Source organism: Zingiber officinale, chromosome 1A (assembly GCF_018446385.1).
Source record: "Zingiber officinale cultivar Zhangliang chromosome 1A, Zo_v1.1, whole genome shotgun sequence".
In the NCBI taxonomy this organism is placed as follows: Eukaryota; Viridiplantae; Streptophyta; class Magnoliopsida; order Zingiberales; family Zingiberaceae; genus Zingiber; species Zingiber officinale.
In genome coordinates, this window is record NC_055987.1 from 192,099,043 (window position 1) to 192,120,977 (window position 21,935).

The window sequence follows — 21,935 nt, forward strand, 5'->3', positions numbered from 1 at the left end:
TAATCCGGTGCATAGAGGACGGTTTGACGTTTGCTGTGAAACCCATGATCGAATAATAAAACGTCAAAAATGATATTTTATTTATTTTATTAAATCATAAAAATTATTTTTACTAATGTTAACATTTTTTTATTCGTATATATAAGGGAATATCTATTATTTTTAGTACATTATTTAGTTATTAGAGGAGATTTAGTATTATTTTTAATTGAAGAATTATGTGAAAGAAAATCTTACAGTGAAAACATAAAATTTTTTGGATTCACATTAAAATTTTCATTGTACAACTTTAAGCTATGTTTGAAGTATGTTTTTTTAAAGGGCAATGACGGATTAGACAATTTAAGCGGTTAATCAAATTTTTAAGGATTGAATTCTAATTACAGCGCATTATAAAAAAATATTTCCAAGTAAGAAATAGGATAACAACTATAAGAATAATTGTTTAGATGATGAATGATTCTTGATTTATTCTGATTAGTAACTAATGAAAAACTATATATCATCTTCCGGAATTGGTCTATTCGACTGAATATACATGTCTATATTTTTAACAAATATTTGTTATTATTTAATAATATACAAATTAATAAAAGTGTATATATATATATATATATATATATATAAAATTATAGATTTTTTTGAAAAAAATCAAAATTGAAAACAGAACAATGACATATCCAAAATAGACCTCTAATTTAAACATAATTGCCTTACAAATTCATCGTGTTTTAAGAGAACGAACAGAAAGCAAAGACAGAACCCTAGAGAGAAGGCAGGCGTGACTAGGAAATCAGTGGGAGTGGTACCGCCGACGATACTTCATCGGAGGGATCACTTTGCTAGGGCGGAAGGTCGGAAGGGAGTGCTGCGATGGGTGGCGTGGTTTACATCCCGGTGCAGAACTCCGAGGAGGAGGTCAGGGTGGCGCTCGACCAGCTTCCTCGAGATGCCACTGATATGATCGACATCCTTAAGGCTGAGCAGGCCCCGCTCCAATTTTGGCTTATCATTGCGGTTGGTCGCTCCCTTCGTCATCCCCTTCCCCTGTACATTGCGATCATTGGTCTCTGTTTTCCGCCTCTTATCCCATCTGCTAAGTTTACGGCTGAATTCATCCCTCAAATACTTTATTTTTATACTATTTCTGTGTGTTTCTCTAGACACAAGGGGTCTTGTACTGTTAGTTTCTGTTTTTTTAAATAAATATTTTCCTTCGGTTGAAGCATTCGCAATTAGGCTTTCCATAGAGTTAGACGTCGAGCGTGCTTACCCCTTTTTCAAAATTGTTTTTTTTTTCTCGTCCGCGTTGGTTTCTATAATGCTGTTCAACTTTAGTTGGGAACAAACTTGGAAACCAGACCTTGTCCTGTTTTCCCCTAATATGCTGTTGTTTGTTTTTTCTGTATACCAGCTTAAGTTCAGTTGTTTTTGAGTTAGATAACAAAATTAGGATTCAACTAGCTGATTAAATCGAAGCTCTTAGAACCAAAAAGAATGACAGCAAACCATTTTCTTTTTCAATGATGGCAAACAATAAAAATCATGGTTATCTGTTTGAAAAATGTCGATGGAAGGAGTGGTTCTTTACGTGTCTCACATATTTGACTTAAATCCAATTGGCAGATAGATAAAGCCTCCGATGATAGGTAGTAATACTACTACCAACAATTGTATGAAAGAGATAATATCTTGGTTGAAAATGAAGCATTGGTTTCTTTCTGTAAAAGTGTGCAAGAATTTAGCATAAAATTGCAAATTGATATAACTTACTACATATGACCAGAACATCGTTGAATTTTAATTTAATTGAAAATCACAAATGCCATTGATGGATACAAAAATGATTGCTAGAGTGCGAAGAACGTAAGTCATACACAATGCTCAACTGGTAGGTTGTAGAGCTTATACATGGTTACATTGTGTAGATTAAAAACAAGTCAATTTTGTCTGTTTCTATTTATTAAGAATGTATGTATAAATGGGTTTTTTAATAGCTTGAACTTTTGGAATAAATGTTCTTCCATTTGATCTTAATATGATGTTAGGGCAAGTGATTCTGTTTGTTTGAATCCTTGTTCATGTCAGTAATGTGTCCCTAGATTAGTTGAGTTAATTCAGGTGTTGAGTTTGGGCTAGTCTAATCTAGTCCACTTGCTAACAAGTGAACAGAGAGTTATAATCATTTCCCTAAGTTTCTACTGTCAATTACTCAATTTTATGAGTCATGTCTTGCATGGAAAACCTAAAAAGCACTGGATTAATTGGTTAACTAATTCAGTCCTCTAACACTATTCAAAACAAAGGAAACCATCATGGTTGTATCATATCCAAAAAACATGATGTACATTGTTTGGTTACCACCAGGAATTACATATGGTGGCAGTTAAATCTAAAATAAAGAAAAATTATGAGCATTCTTTATATATTATTAGTAAGTATTCTGAAAATTTGTCCAGGAGAAAATTAGCATCCTTAAGCTAAATTTTAAAATTTTAAAATTTTCTTTGCTTCCTGAGAAAAGCAAATATGAACTGTATGTGTATCAGACGTGCTTCTATTAAAAATTGATGAAGATTCACTTTTACACAGAATGGGAATATAATGGATCCAAGATCTTGAGTTGAATGTGAAAATTTTAGCATCAAATGTCGTTCTTCTATAGTTTTACTTAATTTTCTCTTATTTGACACAGAGAGAATACTTTAAGCAAGGAAAAGTTGATCAGTTTCGGCAGATTTTAGAGGAGGGATCAAGCCCTGGTATATATTGCACATCCCTTCACTCCATGTAACTGAACTGTGTTTTTCATGATTTACTATCATGAATTGAAGTTTAAGCTTTCAATGTCTGTTTGGTGCTTTAAATTGTTTTTCTTTGGGCAGAAATTGATGAATACTATGCCGATGTCAAGTATGAAAGGATAGCCATTCTCAATGCATTGGCTGCATATTTCACCTATTCGGGAAAGATTGAGTCAAAGCAGCGAGACAAGGAAGATAATTTTGTTTTGGCGACCCAGTATTACAACAGAGCATCACGAATTGATCCTCATGAACTCAGTACTTGGATTGGGAAAGGTTTGTGCTTTTACTGAGCTTGCATCTACTAAATTATACACTTAACTTGAGTAGTTATTATAACAAAATTTTACTCCTATTATTTAATGATTGAATTAATCATTGTAAGTAACCACTAGGTCAATAAATATTTATATATGAATGCCAGCAATACAATTAACAAACATCTACCATATATCAATGCATGTTAACAAACTTTCATAATTCATATAGATTTTACATACTATCCTAAGAAATAGCTACAATTTTCCTTTTTTGTCTATTTTGCAAAACCAATTTAATCAACATCAACTTGAAGATTGGTTTAGACTGTATGAGCCTACGCAGCCATAAGTGGATGTCATGCAGTGTCTACATAATGGCTCAGGTGGAGGCTCTTTAAAAGTGATGTTTTTCACATAGTTTATGTTGGCTATTTGGGCCTAACACAGAACTCCAGCTTATCCATTTGTGCTCAAACAAGAAACAACATTGGTGGAAGTTATGTAAGGACATGGTTTTCTTGTCGAAGATTATAATTAGTTACTTTCAGACTTGGGTATGAGTATTAACATGGACATGGATCTAAGTGTCCAACATGACTATTTCTAAACATTTTACTTGTGATTAATAGGATTGTCATGTTCCACTCGATGTTGGTATTTGAGTCTTGGAGCAATACAAAGGTAGTATATTAAGAGTACAAGTATCAGAGATTAAAGCATGATTTGGTTTGATTAAATGTGATTGCTTGGTTCGCCCCTACTTACATGATGATATTGTCTGCAAAAATATGTTGGCTATGTCACCGATATATATATCAATTCATTACTAACATTACTGAGATCCTTATACAGGTCAACTTTATGTGGCAAAAGGTGAATTCGCTACAGCATCTGAATCATTCAGAATTGCATTGGTTGAAGATCCCAATTGTGTTCCCGCATTGCTTGGTCAGGTACTTGTGGACAGTTCCTATGTTTCTGAAACATCAAGTGTTATTTTTCCAATGGTATTTCCATCCTACGCAGTAAGAGAACAATGTGATAAATAATAAAGGAAAGAGGAGAATGGAAAAAGAAATCAATTTAAGTTGTTGCAGAAAGGATTCCATGAAATCAATAGAAACATGGTTATCATAATTGGACATTTGCGGTTCAAATCGACTGATCCAATTCAATTTGTGTGTAAGTCAATTCAAACCTCATGTCTTAATCAGAATCAACAAATCAGATACGATTTGAAAGATGCAAATTTATGATAGAGTTCATGGTGAGTAAAAAAAAATATGACCTAGTAATTTACAACAACAATAACTAAGCTTTGTTCCACTAGGTGGGGTCGGCTATAATATGACCTAGTGATTTAAGGTGAAAAAATTTCCTTTCAGGTTTTGTATTTGACGAAGGCTCATGTTTGAACATTTGCCTGCTTGCGTCCCATCCTCTTATCTCATTGGGGACAATTCATAGGTGATGTCTTCTTCCTTAGCTGGCTGGTGTCTTCTTCTGGTGAACTCGGAGTGATCAAGTGTTGTCCTTAGTGAAAGTATTTTTTGACCATCACACTTAAATGTTGACCACAGAGCATCATCAACTCTAGACATCTTTGTTCGAGACTACTGCTTCATTGGCTTCTTCCTTGAGTTTGAGACATTGCTCGACAATCGACAGTCTTCCTCATCTGTCTTCAACAACCCTCTGTATTCCGTCAGTAAATGAATCTGAATGTCCTCACTCCTGCAACGTGCCTTCTACCAGCATCTCATCAACCCTGCGTCCTCAATATAACCAAAATACCAGAAAATTGAATTCCATATTACTTGTTGGGTGAGGTGGCATGCTGCTGTTCTTTTGATTAATACCAGAATCCAGATTCAGGTTCATCCTTTAAACATTAATTCATCCTTTTGAAGTGGCAAAGAGAGCACTAAAAGCTTAACTGCAGCCTTCACAAATCAAGAACTATGATCCTCCAGTTTGCCATTCTTTTGTTAATCTTGTAGTGTACAACCAATATAGCTACTTCGTTACCAACTTATCAGATTCCATGAACCAAGACTCCTTTCTTCAAGGTCTATGGTCCTAATTGATGGCACATTTTTAATTTTTCTCTTTAGCTCAATTGCTTTAGAGATTGATTTATTAAACTTTATAATTATATTATCATATTAAATAAGATATTCATACAAATTCTAGTCAGATAGATTTTTTGTTGATCTAATATGAACTTTACGATTTGTAAAAGGACCAAAATGATTCACGAATTGAATCTTGATTTGATGACTTTGATTAAAATCCTTAGGTCATACTCTTAGAAAAATTCATGTGTCATATTTCACATATTAAACTTTCTCGCTTAAATATTAGAATGATTGATTGCATTGGTGTAACTACAGCTTTTAAAAAAATGGTGTTAACATGCTTTTGAAAAGATATCTCTGAATCTTCTATTGATTTTTTTTTTTTAGTTCACACATGTAATAATGATCTTGAAAATATTGGATCTTTTTATAGCCCATATGTATCATGAAAGTTTTAATATTATATTTTGTCTTTCAGGCTTGCGTTGATTTTAATATTGCTGAGAGAGAAGAGCACTACAAGAAGGCCATGGATTCATATAGAAGTTCATTAGACAACTATAAGGTTTGTTTACCAAATCAACGATGAATTTCTACTCTCAATCTTTGGTATCTACTGGTAATATCATTTGATGTTGGCCAGAGAGCCCTGCAAATTAACCCTAATTGCCCAGCTTCTGTAAGACTTGGTATTGGTTTCTGCCGTTACAAACTTGGTCAGTTTGAAAAAGCTCGGCAAGCTTTTCAACGAGTCTTACAGGTATGTTGTTAAGTTATTATTAGTTTTTGCATTTTAGCATCATCTTGCATTTACTCACTTGTGCTATTTTCTTTTCTTGAAATATGCAGTTGGATCCAGAAAATATTGAAGCTTTAGTAGCTCTGGGAGTAATGGATCTGCAAACAAATGAAGGTCTGGTAACTCCACTTAATACTTATTCAAGTTTTGATTTTTTTTTTCCTGCTGATTATACCTTAGAGATGGTTGCATATATACCGGTCAGCTATACAACAGTGAATTAATATGTGGCTAACATCTATTTTTTGCTTTAACTAATTTTAGCTGGCGGCATTCGAAAAGGAATGGAGAAGATGCAAAAAACATTTGAAATTCATCCTTATTGTCCAGTGGCCCTAAATTACTTGGCCAATCATTTCTTTTTCACCGGTCAACATTTTCTGGTTGAGCAGTTAACTGAGACAGCTCTCGTTGTTAGCAATCATGGGCTAATGAAGGCACATTCTTTCTACAACCTGGCAAGATCATACCATAGCAAGGTGCAACAGCTCTACACATTGTGAAACATTATTGGCTAATTATTCTGTTCAAACTATTCATAGTTACACTTCTCACCCTTCCACTACGATTCATTTTTTTTAAACAATGGCAATGTAGGGGGACTATGAAAAAGCTTTGCGGTTCTACATGTTATCTGTTAAAGAAATCAATAAACCACAAGAATTTGTTTTGCCATATTATGGTACGTCAACTACTTTTTTTATCCAATTCATCTTCATCATCATAATCATTATCGTCATCATTGTCATCAAAATATGTTAGTTTTAACTAATTAGGGTTGTCTACATGGATCCTTTCCCTCTAATGAATATTCAAATCTCTATTGATTTTTTCATTGATTAGAACTATGTGTTGGACTCCGTGATTGTTTTGATGTGATCAACCAAGTTAGGTTAGGTCCTGTTTGGTTTTAATCATTGTGTCTAAGTGTGTAGGAGCTTAGGGGCACAGAAAATTGAGCAGAAGACGCAACTAGCGAGAAGGATGACACGGGAAGGAAGCCGACGGGCTCGGTGCATCCGAGGGACGAAAGGGCTGCGGAAGAGTACACCGGTGGACGAGAAAAACGTATGCGACGTTCGAGGGACGAGAAGCCGGAGCGGAAGCCTGCTCGAGGAGAAAGTCGAAAATTGGGTTCGGGCAGTAACGAAGCAGAGAGAGGCTGTTGAAGGCGCCTTCTATGGGAATAGAAGGCGCCTCAGAGGCGCACCTCCGCCACCTTCAGGTGGAAGACACCCTCCATAAGCATGGAGGGCACCTTCCATGAGTATGGAAGACGCATTCGGCCAGTCAAACTAGCCGTTTGCAGTGGATAAAGCTTTATCCACTGCGCCACGCTGGAGACGCCTTCTAAGCCCTTTGGAGGCGCCCTCAAGCTTCGGATGAAATTTCCCAGGGGCTATAAAAAGATCCCTGAACCTAGGAAATCGACAACAATTGCTGTAATCAATTTCCTATTCTTTTATGAGCTTTTCATAGATTGTAAGAGACTTCTCCACCTACACGAAGGAGATATTTATAGTGGAGCTTTGCAACTGTCTTGGATTAACAACCACCTAGGTTGTAACTAAGTTAAACCTGTTAGCCTCTTTTAATTGTATTAATTGTTCATTTGTGTTTATAATTATTGTGATAGTACTACTAATCTTAGTTGGAAAAACAGAGAAAGGTTTTGTTTTGTTTTTACAGATGTTGCGCCCTTTTACCGGTCCCGCTGCGCCAATAAGTGGTATCAGAGCCCAACCGCCTCAGAAGGACTAATCGTCGACTAAAGCATCAAGATCAAGATGATGGCTGGTACAAGCATTCACCTACCAAAATTGGAGGGAGACTTCGCACAATAGAAACGTCGGATGAAGGTATTCTTCAAAACAAATTTCGAAATTCTATTAATAATGAAATATGGTTTTATAGTTCCAAAAGACAAAGAAGAATATCAGTGGACGAAGAAGGAACAAGCCGCCTTTGTAGCGAACGGTAAAACAGAGTTTCATCTGCTCAACATTCTTCCGCCCTAGGAGGCCAATCGAATCGGCAGCTACGACTCCGCCAAAGATATCTGGGAGAAGTTTCTAGAACTTCACGAAGGTACCTTGGAAGCAAAGTTAGCAAGGCGAGACATTCTCCGAACCCAGCTAACAAACCTAAGGATGAACAATGGAGAAAAGGTAGCCCAACTCCAAGCACGAATCAAGGAACTGATTATTCAGTTAAACAATCTCGGAGAATCGGTAACAAACCGAGATTCAATCCGGTATGCGCTCAATGCCTTCTTGAGAATTTCAGAATGGGCGTCCTTAGTTGATGCATACTACATCTCTAAGGATCTTGAGGTAAGTACGCTAGAGAATTTGTTTTCCACTTTTGAACTTCACGAATCACGAATTGCAGATCCTAAAGAAATAGAAAAGACAAATCTCAATGTTGCCTTAAAAGCAAAGATGGAAGATCAAGACTCCGAAGCATCCATCGATGAAATCGAAGCGACTCTTATGGTAAAAAAGTTCAATAAATTTATTAAATCTAATAAAATTTAAATCGCAGACGAGAAAGCATCTTCGAAATAGAAGGGTCGTCCGATGCTACAATTGCAACGAAGAAGGACACATCAAAGATGACTGTCTGAAATCGAAGAACAAAGACAAGGAAAAGAATAAGAAGCTAGCTCGACCCAAACATAATCTCAAAGCCACGTGGGACGGGTCGTCATCCTCCGAATATGAAATCGAAGCATACGCCGGACTAGCCTTAACGACAATCCATCAAGAAGAAGATGAGACAAGGTCAGAGATGAGCATAGATGAAAGGGGAGGATTATCGGAAGAAAGCAGCGATGAAGGGGGAACATTAGAACTTAAGGTAAGTGAGGTACGCGCTCTTTCACCCGAGCATTCTTTTCAGTTCATTAAAGCACTTTCGAAAGATTTAGTAAAATTGGAAAAAGAGAACGTTGATTTAAAAAGATAGTTAGATAATTTAAAATCACAAAATGATAATTTAAAAATTCAAATCAAAAGCTTGAATGACCATGCATGCTTGAAATTGAATAGTTGTCAAAAACCAAAGTATGGAAAGTATAGTAGATTAAATTAGTATATTAGACATCACCAAGGACAACTTACAAGAATTCCCAGAAGATATATATCCCCCAAATTCATAATTAATCCAGTAGGAAGGAACCTATATTGGGTTCTAAAATCTTATTTAGATTAAACTTTTTTTTTGGATTTAAGGTTTTTAGAAAAATTAAATGTTTAAATTCTTTAAAAGGCTTTGTCTAGAAGTAGTTGATGATCCAATAACCAAGAAGGTCTAGTGCCTCGTCAGAAGTCAATTACTGAATAGAATATTTAATTGACAAACTGATAAGCTTGTGAAATTAATTAAGATAATGCTTTAAAATTTTATGTCAATTATTTGAAAATCTTCACAAACTTAGTAATTGTTTGAAATTTTTTTTACTTGTTTTATTAAGTCAAGTTTTTTTTTCCCTAAAACTTAATTTAAAAAATTTTCAATTTTTTTTACCCTCTTTTTAATGTGATCAAAGGGGGAGGAATAGGTACAAGTTTAGGGGGAGTAGGGGGAGTTAGGATTTTATCAAAATTCTGAATTTTTGCTAACTCTATTTTATAAGTCTGAATTTTGTTAAGTCAGTTTATTTCATATTTAGTGTTGTAATTTCTTTTATTGCAAACTTTATACTTAAATTGTTTTATTTGCAAATTCTTTTATTACTACTTGTTTGTTATTATCCTAACTTGAACTTGATTTGATGCACATCAAAAAGGAGGAGATTGTTGGACCCCGTGATTGTTTTGATGTGTTCAACCAAGTTAGGTTAGGTCCTGTTTGGTTTTGATCCCTGTGTCTAAGTGTGCAGGAATTTAGGAACACAGGAAGTTGAGTAGAAGACGTAGCTAGCGAGAACGATGGCACGGGAAGGGTGCCGACGGACTCGGTGCATCCGAGGAACGAAAGGGCTGCAGAAGAGTACACCGGTGGATGAGAAAAATATCGAGGAACGAGAAGTCGGAGCGGAAGCCTGCTCGAGGAGAAGATCGAAAATTGAGTTCGGGTGAACCCTATTTCGGTTGACCGCAATCACCCAGGCAATCGGAGCAACAACATAGCAGAGAGAGGCTGTAAAGGTTGTTGAAGGCGCCTTCTATGGGAATAGAAGGCGCCTTCGAGGCGCGCTTGCGCCTGCGCCACCTTCAGGTGGAAGGCGCCCTCCATAAGCATGGAAGGCGCCCTCCATGAGTATAGAAGGCGCCTTCAGCTAGTCAAACTAGCCGTTTGCAGTGGATAAAGCTTTATCTACTACGCCACGCTAGAGGTGCCTTCCAAGCCCTTTGGAGGCGCTCTCAAGCTTCGGATGAGATTTCCCAAGGGCTATAAAAAGACCCCTGGATCTAGGAAATCAACAACAACTGTTGTAATCAATTTCCTAGTCTTTTCTGAGCTTTTCATAGATTGTAAGAGGTTTCTCCGCTTACACGAAGGAGATATTTCTAGTGGAGCTTTGCAACCATCTTGGTTTAACAACCACCTAGGTTGTAACCAAGTTAAACCTGTTAGTCTCTTTTAATTGTATTAGTTGTTCATTTGAGTTTATAATTATTGTGATAGTGTTACTAATCTTAGTTGGAAAAACATAGAAAGGTTTTGTTTTTTTTTTACAGACATTGCGCCTTCTTACCGGCCCCGCTGCGTCAACACTATGATCTTCTATTTTCATTTATCCATGTGGCTTTTATGAGTTCCTCTACGTTCCTTGCTTTATTGGAACAGGTCTTGGTCAAGTCCAACTGAAGCTGGGGGATTTTAGAAGTTCTCTTTCAAGCTTTGAAAAGGTCTTGGAGGTCTATCCTGAGAATTGTGAAAGTCTTAAGGTGAGTGAAATTCAAACTCTATGCACCTTATTATCAACTTGGTGCTGCTACATTGTCTGTGAGTTCATATTTGTGTCTGTATCATTGTCTTTCCTCATTTGGTTTTTCTTCTACTTGCAGGCTATTGGACATATATATTCTCAATTAGGTGAGATTGACAAAGCTGTAGACACATTTCGTAAGGCTACTAGAATTGATCCGAAAGACTCTGGGGTACATGTTTTGTGAATTATCTCTTTGTTTTTAATGATTCATTGTGGTATCATCAACTCAGTGTAATGGACTGCTTAGGAGCATAGCTTGTAAATTCATTTTCATTTTCTTGCTACTCCTAGCCTATTCCCTGCATGGTGATATATGAATCATTGTCCTTACTTTTGATACTATAATTACCGTTTGTTTTTTCCATGGATTTGACACTTAATCATTAAACTTATGTCCAAATGCCATTCATTTTTTTGATAGAATTTATTGAATTATTGAATTCTTTATTTAAACCTAATCTAGAAGCCATTAATATATCTTTCTATAAATTGAGTAATCACTTCCACATAGTAAATGATCATATCATGGGCCAACTGTATCCTGTGATTGTTTCTCAGCTAAGCATTCATCACTTTACTGATGCATATATATCAGGTCTTAAGTCTTAGTTATGCTATTTGTTAATCATATGCTATAGTGTCAACTATTGTTTTATGTATTGATCAGGTTGTTAACAATTGTTTAACTTTTATTTTTAGGAAGGAATTAGTTCGTCTTTTTCTGCTCATGGCGATTATGTCTTCTGTTTAGCAGTTCATTTTTTGACAATTGTGAATTTTTATAACTTAATCTTGTAGCAGGCATTCATGGAACTCGCGGAGTTGTTAATATCATCTGATACTGGCGCTGCATTGGATGCCCTCAAAACGGTATGGGTTCACTTAATTTGAAAATAAGCACTATTTCATCAAGCCAGAGAAACAATTTTACATGTGTACTGCTATTATTCTTTTAGCTGAACAATTGTATGCTATTAGGTACTTTTTTTTTCCTTCTAGGTGTCTTTCTTTCATTAAACAAATAATGTTATCCCTCTCCTGTATCATATGGTTATTCCATTTTGTAGGAGGCTTAGTTTCTGAGTAATTTGCAAAGGAAATCTGATAATTATTTGGATTTGAAGTGTCTTATCATTATACTATGTTCCACCTTAGTGGAGCACAACTAGATACATGAATTTCGTTTTCTTTATTAGTTACATTATGTGTATCAGAGATTGGTTTAAAAAGAAAAGATGTTAAGCAGTCTCAGTTAGTTTATTAAGGTTTGGTGATAATGAAGATTAAGCTGCCATGCTTAACATATGAAATGAGTTTGAATGATTTAGTAGTGAAGTTTGTGTTGCAAATGCTCTCTGTAATAAATTGACACTGGACCAAATTGAATGAATTATATCTGCTATTCAATGTTTGATTGTAATTCAGGGCAAGGTTACAACTCTGCATGACAATATCTGTCTATCCAAGCAACTACTAATGCTTCTTCATGTTTGCCTCTTCATGATCTTTTTAATTGCCCTTCCATGCCAGTAACTCTTTGCAGTGGTACTCAAAATCTCTAGATTTGGTGAATGTCATATGAGCATAATGGTTGGTTTCTTTTCATATTGTTGCTTGTATGGTTGTTTTATCTATTGCATGTCTCATCATTTGACAACTTTGTACCATTTTCTTAAATCATCATTCAACTATTACTTTAGTGATAGTAAATAGTTATCTTTGTCAGTCAAACAACTTGCAGCATCATGTAGATTTCTCAGTATGTTTTATGCTTATTCACTTTGTTTCCATAGGTATTACAAAAGTTACTTTCTTCATTCTCCATTTTATGCTTGCTTAACCTTTACCAGAAGACAGATTTGTTGATCTTAAACTGTCATGACGTCACAGGCTCGCAATCTTCTCAAAAAGGGAGGCCAAGATGTACAGATTGAATTGTTGAACAATATTGGAGTTCTATATTTTGACAAGGGAGAATTTGAGGTTTGTAAAATTAATTAAATATTTTTATGCATCTTAGTCCACAAAAAAAAAATCCTACACGATCAGGTCTCCCTTAAATGCAAAGTAGCAGTAACGTTTTCTCCCTCTTCTCTCAGTTGGCTGAACAAACTTTTAAGGAAGCATTGGGTGATGGCATCTGGCTTTCGTTGTTGTCTGGTAGTATAGTCTCTAGTGCACAATCCCTCAATTACAGGGATTTTAGTCTATTCCAACAGCTTGAAGAAGATGGTTTATCCTTTGAACTACCTTGGGATAAAGTTTCCACACTCTTCAACTATGCCAGATTGCTCGAACAAGTAAACGGGACTGAAAAGGCAAGCAATTTCTATCGACTAATTCTGTTCAAGGTTCGTACCTTCTTAACCCATCCTTCTATTCACTTTTTCTAGTTTTTTTTCTCCTGTTCGTGGACAAGCAGTCTTTTCACAATGAGTTGGTAGACTGTCCTTGAACAAGCCTATCTTTTACACCATAGTGAGTATCTTTGTTGAAGGACTAAGTTTGACTGTGTAAATATGAACTTCCTGCTCATGTGAATCTGGTTTTTATGTATTTTTCCATTATTAAATGAGAGAGTAGTGCAGGTACATTGAAATTTTATTTCCTGCTCCATTGTGACCAATGCTTTTGGATCATTGGAGCTACTGGCACCTGTCTTCTGTAACTTTCAGCAGGGTGTATTATTGGTGCAGTGGTTCCTTATACAGTGTCATTAGTTTGTGTCATAGTATGTCATGGTTTCGTGCTAAAGGTGTGACGCCGGGCGGGATAACAACTATTGAATCGGTTGATTCGCACACGAATACTAGAAACAATCTTCTAAAACTTGTTCATTTAGAAGAATACTGTGAAAGGAAATATGAAATAAACAGCACTGCTGAAAATATTATTAAATCCAAAAACTTCCCCTACATTAACCAAATAAGACACTTATATAGACTCCAAATCCTAAGACCCAAATAAAGTATAGAAATCCTAATATATGGACCACAATTCCTATCTTGTAAAGAAAGGGAAAAAAAATTCTAAAAGAAAGGAAAAATTATTAATAGACCCACAATCGTAAAGTTCCTAAACGGACTCAAATCCAAAAACATACAAAAGATAGAAATTATCAAAAATGCCTAAAAAATCAAAAATATCTTAAAAACCAAAAGAATGAAAATTACCAAAAATAATAATTTAAATCTTCGGATCCTCTTGCATCAAGGTGGGACCAAGATCGGCCATATTGCCATTGCAATGTTTGTTTCATCAGATTGGTGTTGCGTATGGTTATTTACCTATTTTTCTACTTCCAGTATCCAGATTACGTGGATGCATATTTGAGGCTGGCAGCCATGGCAAAAGCACAAAATAACATTCAACTGAGTATTGAATTGGTACCTTATTAATTTAGCTCATTTGATATTTACATGGTCAAACCATTTAATTGAGTGTTTGTTTGTACTAGATAAATGATGCTCTCAGAGTAGATGACAGATGCTCCAATGCTCTAAATATGCTCGGTGATCTGGAACTTAAGATTGATGACTGGATAAAAGCAAAAGAAACATTACGAGCTGCTAAAGATGCAACTGATGGAAAAGATTCTTATTCTACTCTTGCCTTGGTATGTTATTTGTTTTTTGTTGTCCATTGACTAGACTATAGTTTCTAATAACTTGCATGATTATTCTCATATTGCTTGTCTTGTATTCATAGGAATTTGTTTGTTTGTCAAGATGGCTATTGTTAATTTTTGTTTAATGCACTGAAGAACTTTTTAAATTGTCCTTTTGATAATTTTACTAGGGAAATTGGAACTACTTTGCAGCTGTACGGAATGAGAAAAGAGGTCCAAAGTTAGAAGCACAACACTTGGAAAAGGCCAAGGAGTTGTACACTAAAGTAAAATTTCTTACTCCATGTGTCTTTCGCACTTTGTAGCTGAACTTTGCAATCTACTTATCTGTTTAGTTCTGTATCATCTCAGTCTTATGCTCAATCTTCTTTTTTTCTTACCATTCAAGTCATATTCAGGCTATCAAATGTGAGCCAAACTGTTATTTATTTATCTCTTTTATTATTATTTTCTTTTAGTTTGGTTTGTCAGTTTGGGTTTTAGAGACTGAAACCAGAGAAAATGAGGAAAGTGATATAGCAGCGAAAGTGTTCCTGTGCTGGAGCTTATTATTTGCAGATTAAATTGCTACTCTAGATTGGGGACTATGAGACGTAGTAAATTTTAAGTTCACCCTTCCAAAGGATCTTGATTGGGGTCTTCCTCATTTCAAATTCTATCAAGAGCGTATTGAAATATTTTATCTATTTTACTCACTATTTTATTGCTCTGGGGTGCTAATCAATTATCCTGGCAAGCATGAAATAATGAACTGTTTCTGTAGCTGACAGGCATCTCGAGACCATAAGAATACTGAGTTCTGAATCCATATCCAAACCATCTTAAACAAATTCACATTGCACGTTCTTTTCTTGAGTTCCCCTGATAATGCTTCATTCACCTTGTGCACTAAATTTCTGTTTACAGGTTTTGATGCAACACACTAGTAACTTGTATGCAGCCAATGGTTCTGCTATTGTATTGGCTGAGAAAGGTCAATTTGATGTTGCAAAAGATATATTCACACAGGTTAATTGAATGCTGTTATTGATTTTTTAAATTATTTTAAATTTATTTTTGAGTTCACATAGCAGTGAGTTGAAATGCAAAGTTTTTTGTTGGATTGTAGGTCCAAGAAGCAGCCTCTGGAACTATTTTTGTTCAAATGCCGGATGTGTGGGTCAATTTGGCTCATGTCTACTTTGCTCAAGGTCATTTTGCATTGGCAGCAAAAATGGTAACATATTACTAATTTTCTTTAACTTTATTTGTTTGTAAATATAGCCTGACGAGATTTTTTTTTAGTATCAAAACTGTTTGCGAAAGTTCTATTACAACACCGACACCCAGGTTCTTCTTTACTTGGCACGAACTCAGTATGAGGCCGAACAATGGCAAGAATGCAAGAGAACTCTCCTGAGAGCCATTCATTTGGCACCCTCAAATTACACACTCCGGTTTGATGCAGGAGTTGCAATGCAAAAATTTTCAGCTTCAACACTCCAAAAGTCTAAAAGGACTGCTGATGAGGTCTATACAAAATATCTCTTTCCTTTCTCTAGGTTTAATGACTTTGCCTAAAGATCCTCAACAATACTCTTCACATCTCATAGCATCTCGCAGCAGGATTTACATTTTAATTGTAGAGAAGTGATCTATGTGGGAATGTTAAATTTATTAGTAGTCTCCTAGGAATACTAGGCCATACAAGGGAACGATATATGCCATGAACCAAAGGCTCTCTAAGTGGCACGCTTGGTTTACTTTCTATTTAATGTAAATTCATTGTTCATGTTTGATTGGTTGGTTTTGTGCTAAATTTATTTCATACTATTTTTCTTTTTATTGGTGTTTGGTTTACTACTGAAAGAATATCACATGCCGGATATGTCTATCTAATGGGCTTAGCATGTTTAAAGTTGTAACATTAATATGGTGAATAGCTTTTGATCTAATGGTGGTCTTTATATGTTGTTAATCTCCATCAGGTGCGCTCCACTGTCTGTGAATTGAAGAATGCAGTCCGTGTATTTAGTCACTTAGCTGCAGTTTCAAGCCACCATGTCTATGGATTTGATGAGAAGAAACGTGAAACACATGTTGAATACTGCAAACACTTGCTTGAAGTTGCTAAGGTTCATTGTGAAGCAGCAGAAGCTGAAGAACAACAGAATCGTCAAAGACTGGAAGCTGCTCGGCAAATTTCTTTGGCAGAGGAAGCTCAACGCAAGGCTGAAGAACAGAGGAAATATCTGGTAAATTATTTTTTATTATGAATTTTGATCTCTGGATTTAATTTTAGCTTAAGCACTGATTTTGGAATATTTGAAATCTGATAAACTAGATGGAGAAGAGAAAGCAAGAAGATGAGCTTAAGCAAGTCATGCAACAGGAGGAAGATTTTGAACGCATTAAGGTATAAATTTGAGCTTCACAAGTATTTATGAATTTTCCGGTAAGATATTTCCTCCACTTTTGGTGTTTTGGTCCAGTCATGCCAGTCATGGAATTCAATATTTCCATCCACAGAGAAACTAATTATTAAGAATGATGTTCTTGTTCTTGCAAATGCATTTTTTTTTCTATTTCTATCTGAGCAAAGGGCCTTTTGCTGATAAGGATTACAAGTTGTTCTCGAGGATCTTTGCTTTATGAATTATTGAGAATACCAAAGTCCCTGATTTAATAAACTGTTGCTATTTTGTAAACATCAGTTTTCCATCTTAACCAGGAGCAATTGAAGAATTCCACCAATACTTCTGCTAAACGACGGGAGAGAGAGAGATCCCATGGTGAGGATGAAGAAGCTGGTGATAGGAAGAGGAGAAGAGGTGGTGGTGGTGGTAGAAAGAGGAAGGAGAAAAAGACTAAAACTCGATTTGAGGAGGAAGCTGAAATGGAGTATGAACATGATGATAATGAGGAAGACACAGATACCTTCAATTATTATGATGATGATGGAGCAGGCAAAGCACATAATGACCTTACTGCTGCTGGTCTTGAAGATTCTGATGTCGAAGATGATCAGGTAAATCAATTTCCCTCTGTAATAGAAATATTATCTTGATTTGTATGCCAGTACCTAGTCTTCCAGTTACAGTTAAAGTCTCTGAGTAAATAATATTTGTCATTCCCCAAATGATTTTATGGTAACAAATTTGTGTTCACTATTGGGTCTCTTAGGGTATCAATTCTTCAATTAATCGAAAGAGAAGAGCCTTATCAGAATCTGATGACGATGATGAGCCACTGGAGAGACCCAGGGGTATTGAAACTGATGATGAAGCTGATGGAACTAAAGGAAAAGGTGGTTCTGGCGATGAGGAGGATAATGACTAAATATGGTTATATTCTTCCAACTGGTAGTAAAATACTGAAAGCAAAGAAAGAGTTTTGCTGCTAACCATCTCATCACCCTAAGACTGTAAGTCATAATTTAGTAATGATACAATTTTTGTAGGAAACAAAAAAACTTTGACTTTTACCTGCTTCAAGATTTAAATCGTATACTCAAACTTGATCCATTGAAACAGGAAATTAGGATTCTAACAAGCTAGAAAAGCATGCGACTTTTACCTGCTTCAAAATTTAAACCATATACTCAAACTTGATCCATTGAAACAGGAAATTAGGATTCTAACCAGCTAGAAAAGCATGCGACTTTTACCTGCTTCAAAATTTATATCATTTGCTCAAACTTGATTGATAGAAACAGGAAATTAGGACTCTAACAAAGCTAGAAAAGCATGCTTGCTACAAAATCTGATATTGAACTTGCTACTGTTTTGGGGAGCTTACACTTTTTATTTTGAAATTTCTACTTTCATATTTTCACCATTTTTCTCATATGTAAAGTTCATTTACACATAAATATTTACATGTGTAATATATTCTATTATAGTAGGATAAAGTCCAACTTATTCATCCAATTCAGTAGTTACTATTTTCCAATTGTTAGAATAGATAGTACAAGTTATACCGTAAGAAAATTATCATTATGCTAGAGTAGTTAGGTATAATTCTTGTTGTGCAAAGAGAGGACAATACCTCTCAACCTTTCTGAACCGCGGAAGAAAAGGAAGAGAGAAAAGAGATCGCGCGGAACAACAAGACAAAGACGCACAAAAGAGAGCAAACACCAGGAAGGAGAAGAAGAAGAGAAAGAAAAAGAGTTACCGTGGTTCGGCGACTTGCCTACTCCACAAAACGGCCGAAGCTTTATTAGAATTCTCTTCTACACAAGAGAATCACATCTAATGATTCTTGTGTTGTCTCTGATCTACAATGGGTTTACAATGATCCCTATAAATACTGCTAAACCCCCAGACCCGGAAAAATCGTAACAGAATTTGTTATGAAAAATATAACAAAATTCTGTTATATAAAATCTTAACAGAATTTTATTACGAAAAATCTTAACAGATTTTTCTTCCATGATATCCCTTCATCCAAATATGAGCCACTCGTCAACAATCTCCACCTTGGCGAATATTCACCCCTTCGAAGAATACGAATATCTGGACAAAACTCCATCTGGATCTCTGGGTCTGGGCTTCCTTCCTCTAGCATCTAGAGATATGGATCAAGTTCAAGCAATGCTTAAACTTCTCTGTGGTCACTGGCTTTGTCAGCATATCTGCAGCATTGTCTGCAGTGTGAACCTTCTCAAGTTGAATTTCCCCGGAAGCAATCAACTCTCTGATCTTGTGAAACCTCACATCAATGTGTTTGGTTCTCGCATGATACACCTGATTCTTCGCCAAATAGATAGCACTCTGACTATCGTATAACAACTTGACTCCACCTTGCTGAACACCCAGTTCTCTGACCAACCCTGTAAGCCATAAAGCTTCCTTCGCTGCTTCAGCTGCTGCCATGTACTCGGATTCCGTAGTAGACAATGCAACAATAGATTGTATCATAGATTTCCAACAAATAGGTCCTCCTGCCACAGTGAATACGTATCCTGTAGTAGACCTCCTGTTATCTAAATCTCCTGCATAGTCTGCATCTACGTACCCAGCAACTAAAGGATCTTCCGGTTGTCTACTGAACATGATGCCATAATTAGTTGTATTTCTCAAGTATTTGAAAATCCATTTCACTGCATCCCAATGTGGTCGACCAGGATTTGAGAGAAACTTGCTTACCATACTAACTGCTTGCGCCAAATCTGGTCTCGTGCAAACCATGACATACATCAGACAACCAACTGCACTGGCATAAGGAACCTTTGACATCTCTTGGATCTCGTCATCCGTCTTTGGACACTGTGTACTGGATAACTTGAAGTGATGCGCCAGGGGTGTGCTCACCGACTTTGCATTCTTCATGTTGAACCTATCCAACACCTTCTCCACATAGCTACGTTGAGACAACCATAATCTCCCTGCAACTCTATTCCTGTGAATCTCCATCCCAAGAATCTTCTTGGCCTCTCCCAAATCTTTCATGTCAAATTCCTTGCTCAGTAGCCTCTTCAATTTGTCAACCTCTCTCATCTTCTTCGCAACAATGAGCATGTCATCTACGTATAGTAGTAAGAAAATCGATGATTCATCTTCAAGGCCCTTCACTAATATGTAGCAGTCGTACTCGCATCTCTTATATCCGTTTTGAATCATGTATGAATCAAAATGTTTGTATCATTGCCTAGGAGATTGTTTCAATCCATAGAGTAATTTCTTCAACTTGCAAACCAACCACTCTTGTCCGAGCTAACTAAATCCCTCGGGTTGTGACATAAAAATCTGCTTCTCCAAATTTCCATGAAGAAATGTCGTCTTCACATATCTATTTATTTTAGCTGCAAATTGTGATGTGCCACCAAAGCCAATACCGCTCTAATTGACGTATGTCTTACCACTGGAGAGAAAATTTCTTCATAGTCAATCCCCTTTCTTTGTGAATACCCCTTTGCTACCAACCGAGCCTTAAACTTCACTTCTTCTCCCTCTGACATTGCTTCTTTCTTCTTGAATATCCACTTGCACCCTATAGCTTTCTCTCCTTCATGAAGTTCCACTAGATCCCACGTTTGGTTCTTATGCAACGACTCCATCTCCTCTGCCATAGCACCCGTCCACCTGTCCTTTTCAGAGCTATGTATTGCCTCCTGAAAAGATGTAGGGTCTCCGCTACTAGTGGTAAGTGCATAAGATACCAAGTCTTCGAATCCGTATCTAGTGGGTGGTTTTACGACTCGTCTCGTTCTACCACTAGCTATAGTGCGATGCTCCATGTGCTCTGAGCTAGAATCATCGAAGTCATGAGTCTCTAGCTCCACCTGCACAATATCTTTCTCTTTGTTGCTTTGTGGTGTTTTCTTTCCTTCTTTCTGAGTACGTTGTAACATAGCTTTCTCGTCAAACACCACATCTCTGCTGATCACCACCTTGTTTGCCTTAGGATCCCAAAGCTTGAAGCCTTTAACTCCTTTCTGATAGCCCAGAAAAATGCATTGCTTTGACTTTGCATCCAGCTTTGATCTTTCCTCACTAGATATGTGCATATAGGCTGGACATCCAAAACTCGAAGATGAGAGTATTCTACTTGATTCCCGTCCATACTTTCTCTGATACTTTGCCTTAGAGTTCCTTGGTGATCTATTAATGAGATAACATGCCATGTTAATCGCTTCCCCGTAAATTCTTTGCAAGCCCTGCATTCGACTGAGACATCTTGCCTTCTCAATGATTGTCTGTTCAACCTTTCCGCTACCCCATTCTGCTGAGGTGTCCTGCGAACCGAGAAGTACCTCATTATCCCATGCTGCTCTGAAACTTTGAATCCGTGTACTCATTATCCGACCTAAGGCATTTGATCTTCCTTCCGGTCTCTACTTCGATTTTCCACAATTTAAACTTTGAAAAGTTTCGACTTGTGACCATAAAGTATACCCATACCTTTCGTGAGAAATCATCAATAAACTCACAAAATACAAGTGTCCTCCACGTGATGCTACACTGGCGGTTCCCCAGAGATCCGTATGTACGTAGTCCGAATCCCTCCGCCTTGTTTGTTGCCGTCTTAAATTGCACTTTGCTCTGTTTCCCAAGAACACGAATTTGAATTCAAGCTTGCACGTTTTGACACCTTAACAAATCTCTCTTGTGAAGTTCTAGCATCCCACGTTCACCCATATGCCCTAGCCGCATATGCCACAAGACAGTACTATCTGATTCAGACTCCACCGAGGCGACTCCACCTACAACTGTAGTCCCTATCAACTTGTAGATGTTTCCTGCTACCTTTTGTCCTTTCATTACCGTCAGAGCTCCCTTGCTGACTTTCATCACCGCGCTCACTGATTTGTAATTACAACCAATACCATCCAGTGTGCCTAGTGAGATCAAATTCTTCCTTAGCTCTGGTATATATCTGACATCACATAAAGTTCTGATCACACCATCAAACATCTTGATTCTGACATTCCCTATGCCGATAAC

At 36.6% G+C, this 21,935-nt stretch overlaps 1 protein-coding gene across 2 annotated transcripts; it reads left to right on the plus strand.

Annotated features, from left to right (window-relative positions):
• Window positions 1–725: 725 nt before the first annotated feature.
• LOC122038923 (protein CTR9 homolog) lies at window positions 726–17,911 on the plus strand. Of its 2 annotated transcripts, none has more exons than XM_042598894.1 (24): window positions 726–1,017; window positions 2,696–2,762; window positions 2,886–3,080; window positions 3,917–4,017; window positions 5,621–5,707; window positions 5,786–5,902; window positions 5,992–6,055; window positions 6,206–6,420; window positions 6,539–6,623; window positions 10,736–10,836; window positions 10,957–11,049; window positions 11,679–11,750; window positions 12,771–12,863; window positions 12,980–13,231; window positions 14,186–14,266; window positions 14,338–14,496; window positions 14,679–14,774; window positions 15,415–15,516; window positions 15,617–15,724; window positions 15,793–16,017; window positions 16,476–16,742; window positions 16,832–16,903; window positions 17,219–17,515; window positions 17,671–17,911. In XM_042598894.1, the coding sequence occupies exons 1-24, from the start codon at window positions 874–876 to the stop codon at window positions 17,824–17,826; spliced, it is 3,249 nt and encodes a 1,082-aa protein (XP_042454828.1). In that variant the 5' UTR covers window positions 726–873; the 3' UTR covers window positions 17,827–17,911. The 2 variants fall into 2 exon arrangements, with proteins under 2 accessions (XP_042454828.1, XP_042454829.1); XM_042598895.1 differs by having other exon boundaries at window positions 11,682–11,750.
• The last annotated feature ends 4,024 nt before the right edge of the window (window positions 17,912–21,935 follow it).